The sequence below is a fragment of the Microchirus variegatus genome (assembly GCF_963457635.1).
Source record: "Microchirus variegatus genome assembly, chromosome: 5".
Classification (NCBI taxonomy): Eukaryota; Metazoa; Chordata; class Actinopteri; order Pleuronectiformes; family Soleidae; genus Microchirus; species Microchirus variegatus.
Genome location: NC_139806.1, coordinates 24,835,070 through 24,856,617, shown reverse-complemented (window position 1 = coordinate 24,856,617; position 21,548 = coordinate 24,835,070). Strand labels below are relative to the sequence as shown.

General features: G+C 42.6%; 3 protein-coding genes across 3 annotated transcripts; 1 reads left to right on the top strand and 2 right to left on the bottom strand.

Moving 5' to 3' along the window:
* Window positions 1-2,612: 2,612 nt before the first annotated feature.
* LOC310928047 (RING finger protein 145-like) lies at window positions 2,613-12,650 on the bottom strand. The gene is made up of 12 exons (XM_083890510.1): window positions 12,516-12,650; window positions 9,502-9,751; window positions 8,029-8,137; window positions 7,389-7,480; window positions 6,767-7,002; window positions 6,422-6,597; window positions 6,059-6,199; window positions 5,773-5,955; window positions 4,783-4,930; window positions 4,577-4,699; window positions 4,265-4,498; window positions 2,613-3,748 (listed from the first exon to the last, which is right to left on the bottom strand). Exons 2-12 carry the CDS (start codon window positions 9,683-9,685, stop codon window positions 3,071-3,073), a joined length of 2,304 nt encoding a protein of 767 aa, XP_083746636.1. The 5' UTR covers window positions 9,686-9,751; window positions 12,516-12,650; the 3' UTR covers window positions 2,613-3,070.
* Window positions 12,651-13,699: 1,049 nt separating this feature from the next.
* Window positions 13,700-16,918, top strand: ublcp1 (ubiquitin-like domain containing CTD phosphatase 1). The gene is made up of 11 exons (XM_083890298.1): window positions 13,700-13,771; window positions 14,076-14,337; window positions 14,441-14,532; window positions 14,677-14,762; window positions 14,856-14,971; window positions 15,119-15,217; window positions 15,328-15,365; window positions 15,654-15,752; window positions 15,893-16,009; window positions 16,125-16,252; window positions 16,789-16,918. The coding sequence occupies exons 2-11, from the start codon at window positions 14,184-14,186 to the stop codon at window positions 16,817-16,819; spliced, it is 960 nt and encodes a 319-aa protein (XP_083746424.1). The 5' UTR covers window positions 13,700-13,771; window positions 14,076-14,183; the 3' UTR covers window positions 16,820-16,918.
* A 1,282-nt stretch (window positions 16,919-18,200) lies between these two features.
* Window positions 18,201-20,749, bottom strand: il12bb (interleukin 12B, b; the record flags this gene model as incomplete). The annotated part of the gene is made up of 7 exons (XM_083889652.1): window positions 18,201-18,323; window positions 18,420-18,580; window positions 18,658-18,827; window positions 18,911-19,016; window positions 19,561-19,725; window positions 20,453-20,554; window positions 20,656-20,749. 7 exons carry the CDS (start codon window positions 20,747-20,749, stop codon window positions 18,201-18,203), a joined length of 921 nt encoding a protein of 306 aa, XP_083745778.1.
* Between the last annotated feature and the right edge of the window lie 799 nt (window positions 20,750-21,548).

Here is a 21,548-nt window from a genome sequence, read left to right as displayed (position 1 = left end):
AAAATTAGAAAATAAACACATCTGTGAGTCAGAGGCAACAGTAATGGACACAAAATAACAGAGTGCTACAGAGAGCAATGGCAGCTATAGATTCCGTTATCTGCTTTACATAATTATTTGAGCTGTTTTATGAATTAATAACCAACAGTATGTAGTAACATTTCAAGTCAATTCTCCATTAAATTTAATGGAGAATATTTAACTACACATCGAGTATTTGACTATTAAGATTCCAGCACAACAAAATAAACATAAGACTAAAAAATGTACCATCAGATCCTGACAGAGGGGGAGTAATGGATAGGTTTTATACTGGATTTATTTGGCACTTTGGCTCACATCTAAACGAATACTACAGCATGTCAAACGCACAGCTGGAATCTGAGGGGTCCTGAAATGGAAAGAAATGCCCCTAACCTCTCTACATGTTCACATTCGATTGTACTTCTCCCAAAAAACTCAGCAAATACATAAGGAATCGAGAGCTGCCAGGCGTCTCTGGCCGCCATTCATCAATGCAGCTACCAATGACATTTATCACCTTGTGGAACCAATTTAAGTGCTTCGTTTTAAAAAAAAACAAAAGCTCGAGGATAAAGGGGGGATCGTAACGTGAGAGGTTTTGAGAATACAGAATGTCCTTATGTTCACTTTTCAGAGGAACATGTGCAAAATACATCAAACTCGAAACATTTTGTCTCTTTAAAAAAAATTAAAATAAACACAAACAAGTGAAGCAGCACTGGGACAGGTTTGATCCTACATAATTCATGTATTCATTCTCAGCCCTGCGGCCAATGCTCGGCTTCCCGATGTTTAAGATCATTCATCGCATTAAGCATTTTTTTTTTAGTAATAGTGGTCATAAGTAATACTGTTGAGGCTTAACCTCTGCCTCTCCTGGCCATCTGCACCATGCTGATCCCACTCCTCCCAGTAGAGGGCACCAGAGTGATCACACCAGCGTGAGGATGCGTCATACGGACAGGAGAAGCAGCAACACTGGCTGGTCTCACATCAGAATAAGAAGGCTCGCTTTCCCCCAAAAGTTCGTCTTTGTTCCCATGTAAGTGAAGACGCACGGAAGCGCTGAGGAAGCTTTGGAGAGTCCGAGCCCCCGCCTTGTTGACATATCAACACTCCTCTGGTTTGAATATAGACACCATACAGAGCAACATTTATATACATTACACACAAACAGATCGGGCCGCGTCCTCGTACACAAACACATCATGGGTATTTGGTTGTCGACAGCCACAAAAACAGCTTTGGAGCATTGCTAGTATAAATGGCATTAGTGCAAATGCGACACAAAAAAGAAAAAATATATATATGTGTATATATATATATATATATATATATATATATAAAGAGAGAGCAATGATAGCAAGGTGAGAGCACACAGTGGACAAATAAATGCTATGGTAACCGTGGCAGCGTGCAGGCTCTACATACAAGCGTGCATCAGGACTCGGGCATTCTCAAGTTGAAGTCTTTAAATTAAATACTCAAAGACTTTTCAATGCACACACAGACATCATGTGTGTGAGGGGGGGGGGGGGGAAATAACAAAATAAAACAACAAAAGAAGAAGCTATCATAGCTCAATTTGCTGGTATAAACATTTCATGGGGGTGAAGTCACTTGAGCAGCAGGAGGATAAAGATGGTCTTTGGGTGGGGGGGGGGAAGGAACGCAGGGTTGCTTGAATGGGACTGAATGGACGTGGTGATGAGACTATTTATCGGACTGGATAAGAAAACATGGGATGTGTAGTACCACAATGAAGTAAAGCTAATTTGGGCTCCCAGTCAGTTTGTTTTTTCATCACATTTGCCTCACATCTACCACGTCTTTTCAGTCCATTCTGCACTGAACAGCGTTGAAATTATCCCGTAATGTAAAAAATAAATGTCTTATTACACAATAATACAAAATATATGGCGATAGCAGTTTTTTTTTTTGCTGGAACCAGCCAAACACATCTGAATCAAAAAGAATAAATCGGTCGCAGTATGATTGACACGTGAAGCTCATTTCGCTGCAACACTCGGCTGAGACCACACCATGTATCCTCTCTGCTTAGCACCAGGCTTCAGGTCACGTGATGGCCTCGAGAAATGACATTCAGTCTGCTAACGCTTCGAAATCGTTAATACGCACAGCTACAAAATCAAATCAAATAAAACTTCATGAAATGTTCAGACTCTTTCCACTCTTTAAAATGTAACCATTAGTAATCGACAGTCCCATACCGACTCCCATACCCATTCCTCAATGTCGTAATGGCACATACAGGGCTACGTCCAAAACCCAAACGGGATGAAATGCACGACGACGGGCGAAGCGACATGAACGAAAGGCAGGAATGGGAGTAAACCACCACATGAAATGTTTGGGATTGGACAGACAGAAGCGCGAACTTCAGTTTCATGGTTTTTCACATTTGAACATGACGGTGGATGGAGATGAGATTACTGTTCTCCCCCCCCACCCCACACCCTTTTTGCATCAAGTTTAAATCATTCCCAAAAAATTAAAGAAATACAGACAAGTGAAAAAAAAAAAAAAATGACACCCACCCACAGACTGTATATAAAATATGGATGCAGTCCTCCGGTTGCAAAACAAACCCCCGCTGTGAAGCCTCGAGATTCGTGATTCGACGTGACAGTTTCTGCTTCTGGAAATCTTCAGACATCACCATCAAAGTGAGAAGTTGGCTCATTTTCCCCATACATTTCCCATATGGAGTCGCCCCCTGGTGGATAACTACTACTTCCATCCTTGGTTTTTTGGGCTTCACTCTTCAAAACCGGAAAACTACTCTGATTTTCTATATACGGTCTACGATGGAACCACTGCTGGCGTGAGTTTAACTCTTACACATTTGGTTTTAACTGTTTCAAGAGAACCGCAACATGTGGTGAGGTTGGAATCCTGTTTTTTCCTGTCAAAATGGATATGAAGGGCATGACAGGAAAAGCAGGAAACTGCTTGACACGTAGAATACAAGCAGATTGAGTGTCGTTTATGTGCATGCGATGCATGTATGCTGTGTGTGTGGAGTTCAAAGACTGCTGCTCGTAGCAGAAGAAGTTTTGTCAGGGGCATGAGAGGGTGGCTCAGGCTGTGATGACGGAGCAGAAAATGAATCCCCGCTGTCTGGTGTTGACACCGGGGCAGGTTCAGGGTCAGCACAGGTCATCTCTGCCTCGGCCTGTCGCTCTGAGGACAAGTGCTGAGACATGCAAGGGATGGAGGTGTCGGGGAGAGATGGAGGAGAGGGGGATGTGTCCATCGTGTCGGACGAAGAGGAGGAAGACATAGAGGGATGATCTGTGGGTGACTGGTCCTGCAGATGATCAGTCGCGGGCGGGGATGAAGGTGATGAAAGAGTCTCGACACTGTGCTCAGGAGCAGGAAGAACACCACAGGAGGAAGAAGAAGTTTCTCCAGCTGACACGTCAGGTCCTTCTTCCCGCTCCTGCTCTACCTTTCCCTCCTCCTCCTTCCCATCGTCATGAAGAGCACCTTCTTCCTGCTTCTTGGCTGTGGCGTTGTTTTCCTGCACTGCAGGATTCTGATTGGCTGCAGGGACATCTTGGTTGGGGGCGCCAGTGGTCGCTGATTGGCTTTTGAGTTGCGAGTGGCAAAGGGGACACGTCTCCTGCACATAGAGCCATTTCTTCAGACAGCCAGCGTGGAAAAAATGACTGCACGGAGTGATCACCGCTGTGGTCATGTCCTGGAAAACAATGAAAATAAAAAATGTTGGTCAGTGATAAACAGGGGTCAAATAAAATAATAATACGTTGGTTTATATAGCACCTTTCATACATAAATGAAAATAGATGTACTGGCTGTGTACGCCTGACTCCGACTAAGACTAAGCCTGATTTTAGTCAGACTACCGTGTTTACAAGACATTAATAAAACCAAATCATTGCCTTAGTCTGACTAAAATCAGACTTTTAACATGCATGTAAATGCACTGAGGGAAATGCTGCTGCATAAAAGCTAAAGCAGCCTCTGATTCAGTGGGTTAGCCTGTGTGCAGGGTACAAAAACTAGCATAAGGAGAACCAAATGTTCTCACTGGGTGATAAATTATTAAAACCTCAGAAACTAAAAGAAGATGCTACATATTTAAGCGCTCTGTATATTTGTAAAAAAAAAAACAACAACTAGTTCAGGGAAGCTCAACCGTTACATTAGCCTTAGCTTTAACTTGAAACCTGAAATCATTATTGGCAGCTCATACCTGGTAGCAGATGGCACAGATGTCGTTGTACTGCTCCAGCTGCGTGTTGCTTGCCGTGGGGAGGCTTTTGATCTTGTTTACGGCGTCTCTCCTGAGCAGGAAGCTCTGCCAGCCCAGCTGGGCTCTGAGCCACACGTTATAATAAGAGTGGACCAGGATGATGGTGCTTCCCATCACGCTCCACTCCCCGAACACGGTCTCCGATACGCCGTAGCACACCACACACACGGCAACCTGACAGAGAACATACTATGTGACACCAGTGTGGGCAAATGCTAACTTTTCACTTGCTAATGTGTGTGGAACACTTACTAGAAATTCCAGCAATCGATAGGTCCCATTGACACAATAGATAACTTCATCCATGTTCTCTACAGGAGCCTTACGAAACTCTTCGACCATGAAGAGAATGTAAATCAGGAGAGTACCAAGAACCTGACAGAGACGGATGTAATTCAATTCAATCATTACTATATTGAAGTTGTGCTTTTATTTGCACACACAAAATAATCAGTTACCTGCAGGGAGGTGAGGATGGATGAAGAAATAATGATGAGAAGCCAGAAGTCCATGTGGAAGAACTGACAGATCATATAGGCCATGTAGGCCGGAAAGATAAGCAGGAACAGACAGAGAGACACAGCTCGGAAGTGCTTCCACAAACTCCTAAAGGGCAAAAGATGATCAGCTTTATGCAATATTATAAATAAATATCATTAGTGCCGTCAAACGATAAAAATATTGAATCGCGATTAATCGCATAATGTCATAGTTAACTCGCAATTAATCGCACATTTTTATCTATTCTAAATGTCCCTTGATTTCTTTTTGTACAATTATGTTTCCTCATTTTAATACTCTTATCAACATAGAAAGTGGATCAGCTTGCTTTGTGTAAATGTTATTTGCATATTTTGGCATATACTGTAGTGTAGGGCTGAACAATTAATCGAAATGTATCTAAATTGCAATACCTACGATTTCAAGACACAATATTTATAATATAATATTTGTTCAAGCCAAAATCTAACTTTAGATGATTTATTATTACACATCTTATTCTACAGACTGAACCACACCCTGGCAGACAAACTCATCTATGTTACAGGCTAAAGCTGGTGTGTGTAACTTGTGTGAAGCAGGAAGTAATGTGTTCCGTGTGTTTACATTAGCAGGTGAATATCTCCGTCACTCTACATATTTTGAGTTCTTCCTCTTGTGACAGCCGCACAATAATAAGAGAGGCTGTGTATCACCCCGCAGTTCTGTGAATAAAGAGTCTTTCTTTAACGCAGACGAGGTCCCGTGGTTTAATGTGTTGTTGCTGTAACAAGCTAATCCGAGCTGAAGGAGCTAGCGGGGAAGCACACATCAGCCAAAAAGAGCGTTAATCGCGCGATAAAAACAATTGACGCCGTTAAAATGGGTTCACGTTAATTGACGCGTTTAACTGACAGCTCTAAAAATCATACAAAATAAAACAAAATGATAATATAATTGCATCTTACTTGTCTCTTGATGCTCCCAGAGCCAGGACTATGGGATCTGCTATCTCCAGCATGGACTGCAGGATCGAAGCAACAACGATGAAGAGGATGATGGAGAGGAGGAAGGCTCGGTGGATGACCTGTAGCTCAATGAGGCCAGTCTGGACAGCGAGGATGAGCAGTGTGATGCCTTCTGTCATCCCCCTAAATAGACAGGCACACACAGAAAAATCCCACACGCGATTAAAACCACATTTACCAACAAACAAAGGCACTTCAAAATACAGATAAACGGAGTTGGACTGACCTGTGCATGGTGTTGTCGTTCATGAAGGCTCTGTAGCCTTGTAGGTAAAACTTGCAGAGCGTGAGAACACCCAGAGCGATGAAGGAGACGGTGAAGACGAGACCCAGCAGGGAGTACGGTGTACTACAACATTCTGCAATACTGAGGACAGAGAGGGATGAGACAGCACATAAGATGAGAATTGTGTTGCCTTTCCATTAGGAACAGTACCAAAAATACCCAGCCTGAACCATTCAGGAAGATTAAATATACCATATTTACACAGTATGAAAAGCCAGGCGCATTACAAAATATGTCCAGATTTATATTCACCATATACATAGCACACTCTTCAGAGTCTAATCATTAGTGCCATCATCCTACCTGGTAAGAAAGAGGAAAAGGAGCCTCTCCCTTGAGGTAGGCTGGTCTCTGGTGCTAAAGTAGGAGTAGATCTGCAGAGCGAACAGCAGCAGCCAGAAGCACATGAAAAGAACTGGAAGGACCAGCTGGTTCCAGAGGGACATACCCAAAGCTAGCAGCCCATACACCTCCACCACCTGGGGAACACAGAGTGAGACAGTTTCAGAGACTGGGATAGAGGAGAGATGAAGGTAATTGGGCCTGGGACACAACAACATGAATATTATGCAAGTCTCCCAGGAACTGTAGCAGAAATCTTGTGATAAGAAACAGCGATCAACATTAGCAGCATGAATAGTTTATTACCTGAGCCAGCTCCCTGTAGGCCGTCTTTGCCAGGTTATATGGTACTAGTAGGTTGGAGGCCAGGAAGTAAATGACCTCCAGGCCGGTGAATATCATGGAGAACTTATTGATGAAGACGATGGTCTCCAGTGGCACCAGACACAGTCGGGCCACCAAAGGGAGAAGATGAGCAGAGAAAAGCCAAATCCTCTTGGTCTGCATCACACAGGAACACAGCGTACACACCACCAGCTGACCTGAAAGATGCAAATGTACACATGAATGCACACAATCTTATAATTTTAGAGGCACTTTTGCCGATCTATTGTTTTAATCATTGTGTAGCAAGAGGCAACATGAAAAGGCCTCCTGAGAGAATATTTTATCTTCACCAAAGTGGTAACCATGAGGCCAATTGAGTTGCTTTCACCCCCCTCTCAGGATTTTAGTGCACCACCTGCGATCCCTTTATGGCACAGGAGACTATGTCACTACTCTCAGACAAGATGAAACAGGTCCCACACAGCCAGAGATAAATATTGTACAACAACATTACTTTTACTGATGTCACATTGAAGCACATTAGACACCGAGCGTGAATCCAGCAAGAGACACACGCTTCATACTGTATGTGAAGTTATACCTATGAGGGCAGTGGTGAATCTGTTCATGGAGAGAGGTTCCAGGTAGACAGGTCCTTCATAGCCCGACTCTAGCTCACTGCGGACATAATCCCTGACAAAGAGAAAATAAGATTATTATTAGACCTCTTACATACTGTATGATTGACTTAAGGTGTAGCCGAGATGCAAAACAAACTAAAACACTAGATATAGTTGCAATCTACTCTAAAACACTGGTTTAACACCTGTGAGTCACAGGGTCCATTATTTCCATTCACTTGAAAAAGTGAATGTTTAAGCACTTTGCAACATTGCTATAAATAGAATTTATTATTATGTAAAACACAGGACAAAAAATCTCACATTTTGATCCGTTTGACCTCAGCACAAATGTGTTTAGTGAAATGTCCTCAGTGTACAATAAAAACAAAGGGAATTGTCTTGTTCCAATAGTTTTGGAAGGGACTTTGAACAGGATCCTGTCCATTAAACTGTACATTGACTGCTAAATACCGATGAGCAGACCGTTATAATTGACAGTGATATAAATGCATTTATCTCTGCATTGTAAGACATGATTACCATCTTAAATTCCATGATTGGAACATTAGTAAAAGTTGTCCCCACAGCCTGTGTGTGTGTGTGTGTGTGTATATATACCTTGAGACTTGGTGGCCAGCAAACAGCAGCAGGGCCGTAAGGACATACAGGTAGAGTTTAACCAGGTGCTGACGAGGCAGAGTCAAGAGCACCAAGCTCAGGATGTAACCTGTAAGGCAGTCAACAAACACACACACAGTTAAGTGTTAAGTATCTCTAATCCTTCCTGTTTACGATAAGCGATATATGCCGAATGTGTGTGTGTGACAGTTGTTTGTTATCCAAGTGCAGGGAACCGTGTTTTACAGTCAATAAAACAGTTGCTGCATCACACAGACAGAGTGCTAACTAAAACCATGAAAAGCCAAAGAAAGCTTGTCAGTGCATAGCAACAGTAACTGGTTTCACTGCCTCTCTTCCCCCCTCCTATTTGTGTCCACACACACACACACGTAGCGCACATCAGCACATACCCAACCCATTGGCTCATTTGCAAACTGCAGCCAAGTCTGACAGCACAAACACAATCGTGTAAACAAAACTCCAGTGTTCTTGTCTTTTATTCCTTTATAGCTAACACATCACAGCAGAATGTTATCATGTGCCATTCTCATAAACTGCTCCTGTGTCAAAAGCCTTATAACATTGAGTTTCCATGACTGGCTTTATGAGATTGTGACTGTTGGATGTCTTGTTCTTTAGTCTGTAACTATCAGCAGAATATGTCAACTACAATTATGGATTTGGGTACAATTCATGGAAGAAATTAGATTCCCATAATTTAGCTTATTGCTGCAGTGAAGCTGACAGAATGTATTCAGTCTGTGGTGTTAACAGTTGCATATGCATGCACTTTACCAGGTACACAGACTAGAAAGTGAAGGGGAAAACAGAGAGCGACAGGAAAAACAACACTGCATGTGACTCACGGGTAAACATACAGCTGCAGCTGGAACTATGAAGGCCGGCTGAGTGTGCTGTAAAACTTTACGCTTAGCACGTATCTGTGAAAGTGCAAGAGAGCATGAGGAGGAAAATAGTGCTGCTCACAGCTCTACCAATGCAGGGTGTGCCTGCTATGAGCCAATGTGCCATCAATCAGGCAATAAGTTTCCAGGTATCCATAGAGACAACATGAAACATACTACGTTTCCTCCTCTTTGAGTATTTTCACAAGCAGTTGACAGCAAGAAGCACAAAAAGCTTCCATCGACTTCTTCCCAAAATTACTACACAGCATACGAGCAGGTCGAATAAATACATATGATAAACCTAATCAAGAGAGATACAACTGACTTCTGGCACTTCGCAGACTGATAAAGCCATAAGAACAGAAGCCACTCTGACAACCCTGTCACACAGCTCAAACACCACACCTATATCTATAGTCATAAGTTGAGAGATAATGGCTGCAACTGTGTAAACATGCGTTATCAAATGTATGACATGAAACGCAGTAGAGACAAGGGGAGAGTTTGCGCAGGAACAACCTGTGCATAATTGTGTGTGTGTGTGAGAGACAGCAACACTTACCTACATAGTGCAGGTATAGCGCTAGGTATTTGTATTGGAACAGCGGATTGTTGGAGAGGCTGGAGCGCTGGATCTTCTGGAAGAAGGAGCTGACATCCCAGCGGTAGAGGACATCCAACAGCATGATGCTGGGCACACGCAGACCCACGTTGAGCACCGCTTCGACTCGGTCCTTCACTGCCATGACGTCAGGTTCCTCTGATGAGCAGGCAGAACTCGCCACTACGATGGGATGCTGACAGCAGGTGCGCTGTGGAGACGAATAAAACATTTAACACGATTAAAGGAGGATGGGATGCAGCTTTATTAGGTGTGGAGCTGAACAGCTCTGGGGACAAAGGTCGCCGTTCTCCTTTGTGACCTGGACAAAAGAGGGCAGCACATCAAACACGGAAAAGGAGAGGGTGTGAAAAATCCTACCTTTCTGTCTGCTGTTCACAGGTGCAGGAGAGTCCTTATAAGTAGCCCAGTCATCTTTGAACAAACCGTAAGAGTGCTCTGTAAGCAGATTCCACTCTAAGGACTTATGGAGTGAAACCAGCAACTTATAATAGCAGTAGAGCAGTAAAAAGTCAACGGAACGTATTTGCCGACTTCGCAAGAATTGAGCTTCCTTCAAAGATATTGCCATTTGCTGAGAATCTCCTGATCAAATATAAAAAATACAGACTGTGTGTGGCAACACTCTCAAATACTGTATATGTTCAATGTAGGTGCAACTTAGCTTCAGATTTGATAAATGAGGCTTACCAGCAAAAGTGCTTATTCCCCATCTACACCGTCTCTGTTCCCTCACACACTGTTCTATTCAATATACACAATATAAGTAACACTTCAAGGCAAATGCATTTCACTTTTTTTAATTTTACAGTCCATGTAAAAGGAAATCTCACTTGGATCCCAAAAACTATGTGATTTAACACAGAATGATCTTCTGCTGAGGACTACTCTTTCACAAACAAAACACGTTTCCAATAGGTTTATCACTGGTCACTTTATTGTGTACACATTCTCAATTGTTGTTGAAGCAATCGTCGAATCAACGAATGACATGGCAGCAACTCATTGCATTAAGGCGTGTAGACAATGTCAAGAGGTCCTGCTCAAGTTCCAACGGAGAATCAGAGTAAGAAAAAAAAGGTGATTTAAGCAACTTTTAACGTGGCACGGTTGTTGGGATTGTTGGATTTTCACAACATCTACAGAGAATGGTCTGAAAATGAGAAAACATCCAGCGAGCAGCAGTTCTCTGCTCTGAAAAAATGACTTGTTGATGCCAGAGGTCAGCGGAGAATGACCGGACTGGTTCAAGATGATAGAAATGCAGATAAAAATACCAGTAAATCACCATTCCTTACAACCAAAGCATGCAGGGGAATACCTCTGAATGCACCACATGTCAAAACATGAAGCAGATGGACTTCAGAAGACTCAGCTCAGAACAGAAAATATATAGTTTAAGTTCACATGGGCTTGCCAAAATTTACAAGGATTGCAAAACGGTGCCTGATCTAATGAGAATGTCTGCTAAATATATGGGCCAAATGTATATATCGGGCCATCAGCTGCTCTGATTTTAAAAAAAAAACAACTTGTATTGGTCTGAGAAAAACTCATATTTTCCAATCTGTAATTTTGATGTAACACTTAAGGCCCATTAGTACCACTTTTGAAGTAACGTTGCTGACCATGTCCATCTTCTTCTTCTAAATCTTTCTGGCAAGCTGTACACTGAGAGGTGCAATGCTGACCTCCATGGGAAACCACATTTAAGTGCATGTTCTTAAAGCACAGTTCAAAGTCTTTCAACACAGTCCAAAAAGCATCGCCTTCTACTTCTTAATCATCTTCAGGCAGGCTGAACACCAAGAGGTGTAATGGCGAAAAAACAAAACAAACATCTGCCTCAGAGTACTGACCGACCACATCCATGCCTTGATGATTACAGTGTACCCCCATGTCATCAAAGCTCATCAAAGCACATCACGGAAGTCCAGCCGACAAATCTCAATACATGTCAACATGGACCAAAAAGTTGCACCTTGTTGAATCTGTGCCATAAATACTCCAGGTAGCTCTGAAGGCAAAAGAGGGTCCAAAACCATTACAGGTAAGGTGTTGAGTGTTGGTTAACGATTCCACCTCAAGCATCTGATGTGGACTTTCCTGTTCCAAACAAGTCAAGTTTTACAATGTGTTTATAATGGAGCTTTTTCCCAGTGTTGACAACAGCAATGTAATTAAATCCCTGCAGCTCAGGGCTGGATTCTAACGACTTACATAACTGTGAATACAGCACGACCATCAGCGGCCAGAGAGATCACATCACAGAACCCAGGCTTATATAACGCAGCAGAAACACTGTATTTTTATACAACTTCATGCAGAAAAAGCAACCGAGCAAAGTGTAGTAACACCGAGTGTTTTCCTACAAGTATCGCTGAACAGGAACTCCTACACAACAGCGTTAGGGATGAGTGAGTACTGCATCGATTGTGGTGGTACGCCATGAACTCTAGTAACCCCTGTCTGTCTGTCTTGACGGAAGGAGATTTGTTAGCTTCGCCACATTCACACCGCAACCCAACACATTACTTTGCATGTGTCGGTGAAATAAACCGGACAGTTTCTCCAAGCAAACACGCAGAACAGGCAGCTGTAACTATGTTTAGTGTCGTGTAGACATATTGGGCTGCAACAAGCAGGCGCGGTGCCAAGTAGTCAAGCTAACGTCAGCTAGCATCGCTGTCAATTAGCTAGTGTCAACAACCGCGCGCACGTCAACACAACAGTATTATAACGCAGCAGAGAAGTGAGCTCGGCTCTAACGCTGTTACTTCTGGACAATTTCACACGAATTTCCGTTACACGAACAGCAACAACATAGCTCCGAAGATTAGCACAAACTGCGCCCCCCCTCCTCCCAGCCACTAAGTCCAACTGTAGCCTGGCTAACCAGCGAGAAGACTGTGGCCGACATCCAAGAGACCAATAAGAAAAAGCAGGGAACTTACATTCGAAGGACGACGTTCAGTATATGTACAATAGTTTCGAGGTGCTTTTCGGGTCGGATATCGATCATCTTAACTCGGCACCGCCCGAGTTAACGGTCCTTTCAGTGGAAGCGCCTCACTCTCAAAAAGATGCGGCCCATCCGCTCTTCTCACCTAGCAGCCATTATCCTGAGTGCCGAGCATATCCTGAATGCGCATGCGCACTACACTATGGTCATTTATTTTGATTTAGTCAAATTTTCCATATTGTTGGGCCCCATCAGTGGAATTGAATTGAATAATGTTTTTTTTTTGTCATTGCACCAAAACAAGTTTTTCTGTCAGCACCCAAACACAGTCACTCACGCACACACATCCAGTGGCGTGCACAGACATTTGGAAGACCAGGGGAATTTAGGGCACCTAATGCAAAAAAAGTGTGCACCAGTTTTAAGTGCCAACTGGGTCCAAAGGCAGTCCAGTCCTGGGGACAGAATTCCATCTGGACCTGTGGACCTCCATTTATTACATTTATCACTTAGATTGTTACTTTTATTGAGGCTACTGCAGTGTTGTAATGCAACAAAGTACAATTACTTTTTTACTGCACTTAAGTATAAAATTCACTTATCTGTACTTTACTTTGTTTACTTTTACTCCACTACATCAATGAATACATCTCAATGAATTACCAAATAAAATCATAATAAGAAAAGTTGATAATGGTCTGTAATTATATGGAGCCTATTCTCGATGAGCTGCTTTACACTATAGTTCTGTCATTCAACATGGGGTTAAGTGTCTTGCTCAATAAAGACGATTAGGCCCAGAAATTGAACCCACTACCTACCAGTTGAAAGACAACTTGCCCTCCCACTGAGCTTTTTTAATACTTTTACTTCTAAAATGTAAGTACATTTTATATCAACTGCAGTAAATGTCATATACATTTATACTTTTACTTAAGTAATATTATAAAAGTGACTTTTAGGAACTTTATACAAGACTGGGCTACTGTATATGCTTTACATACATTCAATGTTTGGAAACTTTAACTTAAAACGACAATTATGAAGGAAAATGTATGGCTATGTGATCACTATGGTAACAAAGGTTTTGTTCTCGACGTCACTTCCGCTAAGCTCTCCGACGCCGGGAAGTACCTTGTGCGCTTGCTGCTCTGTAATTGAAACTAGACGGCAAAGTTCATTCATTCATTCTTTTGGACGCAATTTAACGTCGTCTACCCACCATTACATGTTAGCTTACTCAGCCAGGTAAGCTAACCCAAACCGTGCAGCTCTGTCAGCTAATGTTTGCTAGTTGCTCTGGTTAGGGCTCGTGTTTTATTCGCTGCTAGCCAGTGTTAGCCACCTTGTGCTAAAAATATCAACACCAGGGACTGTGGATGTGTTTGCTGTAATTAGGTGGTATTCTGCCGCTGTGTGTGGAAACATGCACACAAAACGACACCTGTGTGACACCAGACAATGTCTTTGTGTGTCATTATTCTTTCACATTCACTATTCTGTGTCCTGACACCTCTCCTTATGTTTTCACTTCATCCCTTGTCTCTGCAAGGAGTGTGTGTGTTTGTGTGGGTGTGTGTGGTTCTTGCAGTGGCAGGAAGTGTCAGCTTGAAAGTGTGTTGTTGTGAGTGTGTGTGTGAGTGAGGAGCAGGTGTGAGCCATGTCAGTATCAGTGATCATAAAGTGGGGAGGTCAGGAGTACTCTATCAGTTCCCTGTCTGAGGAGGACACAGTGATGGATCTGAAGCAGTCCATAAAGACTTTGACCGGCGTGCTGCCAGAAAGACAGAAGCTGCTGGGACTTAAGGTCAAAGGTGAGAGCGCCTCAGTGAGGACAAGTGCATTGCATGACTTTGAACGATTTGGTCCAGAAAATGTGGAAAAATGTATTTCAATTGAAATTGTTTTTGCCCCCAGGGAAACCTGCAGAGGATGAAGTGAAGCTGGGCTCACTGAAGCTGAAGCCTAACACCAAGATCATGATGATGGGAACCAGAGAGGAGAGTCTGGTAGGTGACTCCAGGGATACCTGGTTGAATCTACAATCATATGAACTAGCTTCTAACGAGCTTTGGTGAAGTGATTATAAAGTTGTTGCATTCGTGTTTCCTTGGCTTATTCGTACACTTGTGCTTGTGTTTTATTTTGTGAAGGAAGAGGTTTTAGCCCCTCCCCCAGAGAATGATGACGTGGTCAATGATTTTGATATCGAGGAGGAGGTCATTGAAGTGGAGAACAGGTAAGTTATTCTTTTTTTTTTTAGCCCGGTTAAAACTTGTCAGTGGGTGTCATCTGTGTGTTTGACAATGTTTGCACGGATTTCTGTTTTCAGAGAGGAGAACCTCGCTAAAATCGCCCGCAGAGTGAAAGACTATAAAGTGGAGGAGATGAATCCACCCAGAGAAGGCAAGAGTCTTCTGGTATTGGATGTGGATTATACACTCTTTGGTGAGTTATTATGGCTCCAAACTGTGTTTTCTTTAGAATAAGACTCTGAGTTTATTACTTGAATACTGTCTCTCCACTGTTTCTTCTATTTTATTTCTGTAAAAAAACATATCTTATATTAATATCTGCAGCCCTGTTTGTTTTCAGATCACAAGTCGTGCGCAGAGACGGGTCTGGAGCTGATGAGACCATACCTTCACGAGTTCCTGACATCAGCCTATGAGGATTATGACATTGTCATTTGGTGTATGTCTACATTTATTTTATTTTATTCTATTCTAAGTCATTGGTTGTTCAGGGGAAGGTGTACTGATGAAGTGGACATTTTCTTACACATTTGCTCTCTCTCTCTTTAGCTGCTACAAGCATGAAGTGGATTGATGCCAAAATGAAAGTAAGATATTCGATGTTTCCACTGGTCAGTGCTGGTGTCATGATGCTGCTTCTGTTGCTGTACTGTACCACGGTTTTGTCAAAAGGTGGCAGTGTTAATCCACTTGAACACAAACGGTAGATAACAATGCTGTGTGTGTGTGTGTGTGTGTGTGTGTGTGTGTGTGTGTGTGTGTGTGTGTGTGTGTGTGTGTGTGTGTGTGTGTGTGTGTGTGTGTGTGTGTGTGTGTGTGTGTGTGTGTGTGTGTGTGTGTGTGTGTGTGTGTGTGTGTGTGTGTGTGTTGTGTAGGAGCTGGGAGTGACTGACAACCCCAACTACAAGATCACCTTCATGTTGGACAGTGCAGCCATGATCACAGTACACACTCCTAAGAGAGGGGTCGTAGAGGTTAGTGCATGCAACTGATCTTGAAGGACAATAACAAGTGAACAACAATGTCTCATCATCATCAGAGGATTTGGCTGAGTTTCTTTTTGAGAAGGCGATTTCACTGATTTACTTTGTTTTAATGGCTGGCTCGTCTCCAGGTGAAGCCCTTGGGTGTGATCTGGGGGAAGTATGGAGAATTTTACAACAGGAAGAACACGATAATGTTTGACGACATCGGACGAAACTTCCTCATGAACCCACAGAATGGACTGAAGGTGGGCGGCCGTCATTATCGCTTTGACCTTCGCCTCTTCCTCATCATCATTGTCGTGTGTGTGTGTGCTTTTCCTGTTTTGCTGAAACGTGTTTTATGTGGGCTGTGTTTTTTAGATCCGACCCTTCATGAAGGCTCACCTGAACAGAGAGAAAGACAGGGAGCTGTTTAAACTTTCCCAGTACCTCAAAGAAATTGCCAAGCTTGACGACTTCTCTGGACTCAACCACAAACACTGGGAGAGGTTGGCACATATGATAATCACAAATAAGAGCAAATTAATGACTAAAGTGTTTGATCAGACCTGGTATTAACATCCAAATGCAAGTGTGTATGCACCAAATGTCACAATCACAAATCACACATATTTGGAGGTGGTTTGATCTGTCCTGGTGGTAAACAAACGGGACTCAGGCCTGTAAACTCTGCCGACCAGGTAATCTTAAAATAAAGGCTTACCATGGATGACTGCCATCCTCTATGCAACATGAACATGTGTTAACATCACAACAAAAACACGAGAGAACGAGAACAAAAGCATAGTTCAAATGGTAATCGCCAGGCAGCTGCCGGGATATTACGTACACTGTGTCTCGAGTGGTTCGTTTGCCACTTACTTTCCACTCCTGTTGCCTGTTTTTTTGACTAACTTTGACAGCCCTAGAAAATAGCACTTAGTTGTAGCCCTAATGCAATACACAGATATATTTAATCCCTGTAATGTTCATACTTCAAATCAGTTTAATTTATTGAACCTGTGTGTGTTGTGTGGGTTTCTAGGTACTTATCCAAGAAGCAGCAGCACCACTGAGGACAGGAGTGGACTCCATCCTCAGCTAAGACGTGGACTGGATGCCTCCCTGTCCCCATCATCCAGTTCTCAGGCACATACGAGTTCATTTCAAACCTCAAACCGCGAAATCCTTCACTCATCCTGCAGCGAGCAACACTCGAGAGAACGCTCAGGACGACGATGGGCTTCCCAATTTATACACAGTATGTGCATGTTATCTGTGTCTCGCAGATGGTGACAGGTTTTTTTTTTTTTCAAAAATATTGTTTGCATTTACAATGAGAGCTGCTGCTGTAACTGTAGAGGAAGTTAAAAAAAAGAAAAGAAACTACACATAGGTTTGAGGCCAACAATCTGGTGTTCACGATATTCAACAAGAAATTGGCATATACAATGCTATTGGGAGCAGTTTTGACCATTGAACGCGCTGTAAAATGCAACAATCCTAAAACGGTTAACTTTCATCCAAACCCTTGACGTGTTGATGAAAAACATCTGTTGTTTGTCGTGAACCACATGGAGAAAGCCACTGGAGTCATATCAGAGTCTGTACATGTATATAATGTACGCGTCGGTGGTGACGTTTCCACGGATGGGAGGATTTTTCACACTTGGCTGCAAATTGTTACGTGTTTTTCTACAAACTTTTCCTCTACAAAGGTTTATTTTTCCCGTCTCTGCTGTGAAGCTGGATGCACAAACGGAGACGCGTGTACATTCTTTGGTTTTGTTGTTGTAGGTTTTTTGTTTTTATTCATATACTAAATGCACTAGACTTATTTTGTGAGGATGTGGAATAATAATGGGGAAGAAAATGACAGCACAAAACATGCATTCTAGTTTTTTTCCTTTTGTAGCCTCTGAAGTTAGTGCGTCTGCTCACAGGAGAAGAGGAACAAAGAGATGTTCCCTTTTTTTCATGAGATCTGCCTTCTGGTGTTTTCCCCTCATCACATCTTTACATCCCTGCTGACATCCTGGCTGTAAATATGACAATAAACCCCTTTTTTGTACCTGAATCGCCTGCTCTGTTTGTTATTTGTTATGTATTGAATACATGATCTATAGTACACACACAAACAAGCCATAACTTGTGATGTTCATCAGTTTATTATGAAATGTAAAAACAGAAAAGGTAGAAAGAACATAACTTAGTTAAATAGAGACACAATGAATGATAAATAAATACTATACAGGTATACATTCACTCCCAATGCATACAACCTGTTTATATGAAAACAATTGGGAGTTAGAAAATCATTGTCTTCGTCCTTTACGGCCAAAATAATTAGCACACCACGTGTTGTTTGTTCACTCTGGGGACAAAAGAGATTGGGATTATTTGGATAAATAATCAATTCTCAATCAAATTTAGTAACAAAGTCAGACGTCCATGTACTTACACACACTGGTTCCAGTGGCTCCATGGTCCGTTTGTATATTTGTCCTGTGCTCGCACGCAGAACACGTAATTCTTATGTTTGACAGTGACTTTATACTTTGTGTCCTCTGTGATGTTGTGCTGCAGCAAAGAGGAGGAGGCGGCGTTTTAGAGACAGAAAGAAATGCAGTAGCTGAGGGGGGGTAATCTGATCTCTATTATGCATGTGTCAATTACCACAATCTGCTCTTCGGAGTTACAGGAATGTCTGTCTTTGACCAGTTTGACATGGAAGTGCAGGCCGAAGTAGGAGCAAGGGGTTTCCCAGGAGTCAGGGTAGCTCCAGGTGAACACCTTCCCATCACTCAGACGCAGGTCAGACAGTTTCGCTGGTCTCACTAATTTAGATTTAGAGAAGGTGTCTTTAATATTTTGCCCACGTTTACTTTTATTTGAATAGTTAACAATGACTTACCGATATCTTGCAGATAGAAAGCCTTTGTGTAGGCCTCCAGACGAGAGGAGCTGTGTATGTAAACCGTGAGATAGATGCGGTGTTGCTCCTCTTTGTATGGACAGCTCACGTCCTGACAGTGAACCCCTGATCCGTCGGCGTCCAGCACGCATGCGATCTTTTCCAAATTGCTGGATTAAAAACGCAAACACGTTGCTGTGCTTAGTGACTGCTGATCGACTAAAAATGGACAGAATGAGCTTTTTGAACTCACCGTTCTGCCTTCACCAGGAGCACGGCGGCCTCGGATCTGAAGTCTGATTTTTTCCAGGTGCAGTGGAAGGCGCCTTTGTAGTTTGGTGTAGAACAGTGGATGTGACCTGGAGGAACAGGAACAGGAACACGGTTAGAAATCAGTCTGAACAGTTTGGAAGTCAACTACGAGAGGGGCAGTGACTATTGGATGAAGGATGTTTGAAGACCGCAGAGAAGGGTCCTGGATGTTGTGAAGGACGACATGAGGATAACAGAAGAGGACACAAGGGAGAGGACAAGATGGAGGTGGATAATCTGCTGTGGCGAAACCTTCAAGGGAGAGGTTTTAATTTCGGCGCCTGCCAAATAGAAATCATTTCTCCTTCCGCCTTCCCTGCAGTCACAGTTCCATTTTCTTCTCCTTTCCGACCATCGCTCTGCCTCTGGCTCCACGTCACACCGTTCACTGATAATCACCGTTCATCCTGTCTGTGCTGAGTGTTGTCTCCCTTTGGGCCACAGCCACGTTTTACCTCCCTGTCTTATCTCCGTCTCACACCATGTCTTATCTCACTGACACCTCTCCTCTGTCTCTCCCAGTGAAAAAAACCCAGCCCTCAACCCTTTCTTGGTCCAGTCAATCTTTCCCCTCCGTCCATCTTATCTCACCTTCCAGGATGACGGTCCTGTTGTCCGGGTCGAGTTGGACCAGGATCACAGTGTGGTTGAGGTATTCTCCGTGAGGACCCAGGTGACAGGTGTAATTTCCAGCGTCCATCTCCTCCACCAGGACCTGGACCTGGTTCCCCTGCAGAGGTGGACTCAGCTCCACGCCTGAAGCAAAGACATGAGCCAATGAAGCAAAAAATTATCATTTGCACAAGGGTTTTCTAATCATCCAATAGCCTTCTAACGTGATTAGCAAACACAATGTACCACTGGAACACTGGAGAGATGGTTGCTGGAAATTAGCCTCCATACACCTATGTACATATTCCATTAAAACCAGACGTTTGCAGCTAGAATAGTCGTTTACCACATTAACAATGTATAGAATGTACATTATTTCTGATTCATTTAATGTTATATTGAAAAAAAGTGTTTTTCCTTCAGAAATAAGGACATTTCTAAGCAACCCCAAACTTTTGAACGGTAGTATCACCTATACTGTTTGTAGAAGAAGTGGCAAATTTCACTTCTTTGTCTCAGAGCGACAGCTGCCCAACACCCCTTTACTAACAGAAGATACCAGGTCCTTTTGTGTATTCAAATTAGGATGTCTAGACTCAACTCGCACCTAACTACAACATCAGCAGTATAACACTGTGGGGGGCGGCCCCCGATTCCTGCCGTAGAAAAAAGGGGTGTGAAAGCACGGCCTGGAGGGGCAGACCCCTTCCCAGTCAAATAGATCTGAAAAGGGGTGTTCCCCAGGTATAAATGTGGAGGTCTCACTATGCTCTGGGGTCTTTCTCCAGCTATGACCACTTGTGTGAAGCTTGACAAATGTCCACAACAGTATATTGTTTGAAAAAATGACGATTTCTTTGTGTTTTCTTACCATTTTTCTTCCAAAACACCGGCTGATTCTGATACGCGTCTCCACACGTCAGAGGAACGTACTCCCGGCTGCCCTCTACATCAGGAACCCTCAGGACCACAACTGGTTCAAACAAAAACCAAAATGAATCAACGTGAACCACTCACAGCGTGGCGAGGTGGAAAAAAGCTGAATATTTTATTCTCGCGGAGAAAGTTACGCACCGTTATCCATGAGAATCTCGATGTTTTCTTGGTCGCTGTCAGAGTAAACGCCGCACAGAGCCGAAAACAGGAGCATGAGGAGGAAGATGCCCATCTGTGAGAGAAGACTGGGAGTTAGTGGAGGGACAGTAAAATGATTTAAAAAAAAAAAACATCTATATCTTTATCTTCTTTCCACCAAAAGGTCAAGGGTTCGTCACCATGTCAGAAAAGTTTGCCAAATGTAAATGTTTAGGTTTAAAAAGAACTATAGCTTTTTTCTGTAAGTAATTTAATACTACGCATGTTGTCGCCTATATTGACGATCTTTATATTTAACTCAACCTCAACTGTGGATTGTTTCTCTTTCATTTATTTGAACACTTGACATAAAGTTAGTCAGGAATTTAACATTTCACGCTTCACTTTTATATTTGCATTCATACATAAATGTTGAATATTAGTTATTTTTAATGTCCTAAAGGCAACTAGGCTTCTTCAAATAAAGTTTTGTTTGTGAAAGAATTGGCGTGTTCATCGATTTATTTAAACAGATCTTTTCTCCTCCAACTCTTTCCCAATTCAGAACAAAACATCACTGTCTTTTTCAACAAAAGTCCAAATAAATAAATGTGTCTTACCTTGACAAAGAGACTCGATCCTCACTGATGGAAGCTAATCTGAGAAGAGAGAAGGCTGTGTTGAATGTGTTCAGTTTGTCGTCAGCCTGTGGCTTTAAGTACACACACACACGAAGGAACTTCCTTATTTATGTCTGTGGTTTTGGAGTGTGAGTGAATTACATGATGACATAATGATCTATTCCATGAGGTTAAAAATCAGTCAGAAGACAATAGGCGACCTTTATCCTATCTTCTTTTTTTTTTTTTCTTTTTTTTTTATAAACAATGCGA

What these genes read in the sequence shown, in the direction of transcription:
- ublcp1 (XM_083890298.1), top strand. Translation starts at nt 14,184, where the DNA reads ATGTCAGTATCAGTGATCATAAAGTGGGGAGGTCAGGAGTACTCTATC. An exon ending in GTCATTGAAGTGGAGAACAG is followed by an intron (nt 14,763 to 14,855) that starts GTAAGTTATTCT and finishes TTCTGTTTTCAG; the next exon opens with AGAGGAGAACCTCGCTAAAA. An exon ending in GGATTGATGCCAAAATGAAA is followed by an intron (nt 15,366 to 15,653) that starts GTAAGATATTCG and finishes TGTGTTGTGTAG; the next exon opens with GAGCTGGGAGTGACTGACAA.
- LOC310928047 (XM_083890510.1), bottom strand. Translation starts at nt 9,685, where the DNA reads ATGGCAGTGAAGGACCGAGTCGAAGCGGTGCTCAACGTGGGTCTGCGT. An exon ending in GCTATACCTGCACTATGTAG is followed by an intron (nt 8,138 to 9,501) that starts GTAAGTGTTGCT and finishes ACTGCCTTACAG; the next exon opens with GTTACATCCTGAGCTTGGTG. An exon ending in GCTGGCCACCAAGTCTCAAG is followed by an intron (nt 7,481 to 8,028) that starts GTATATATACAC and finishes TCTCTTTGTCAG; the next exon opens with GGATTATGTCCGCAGTGAGC.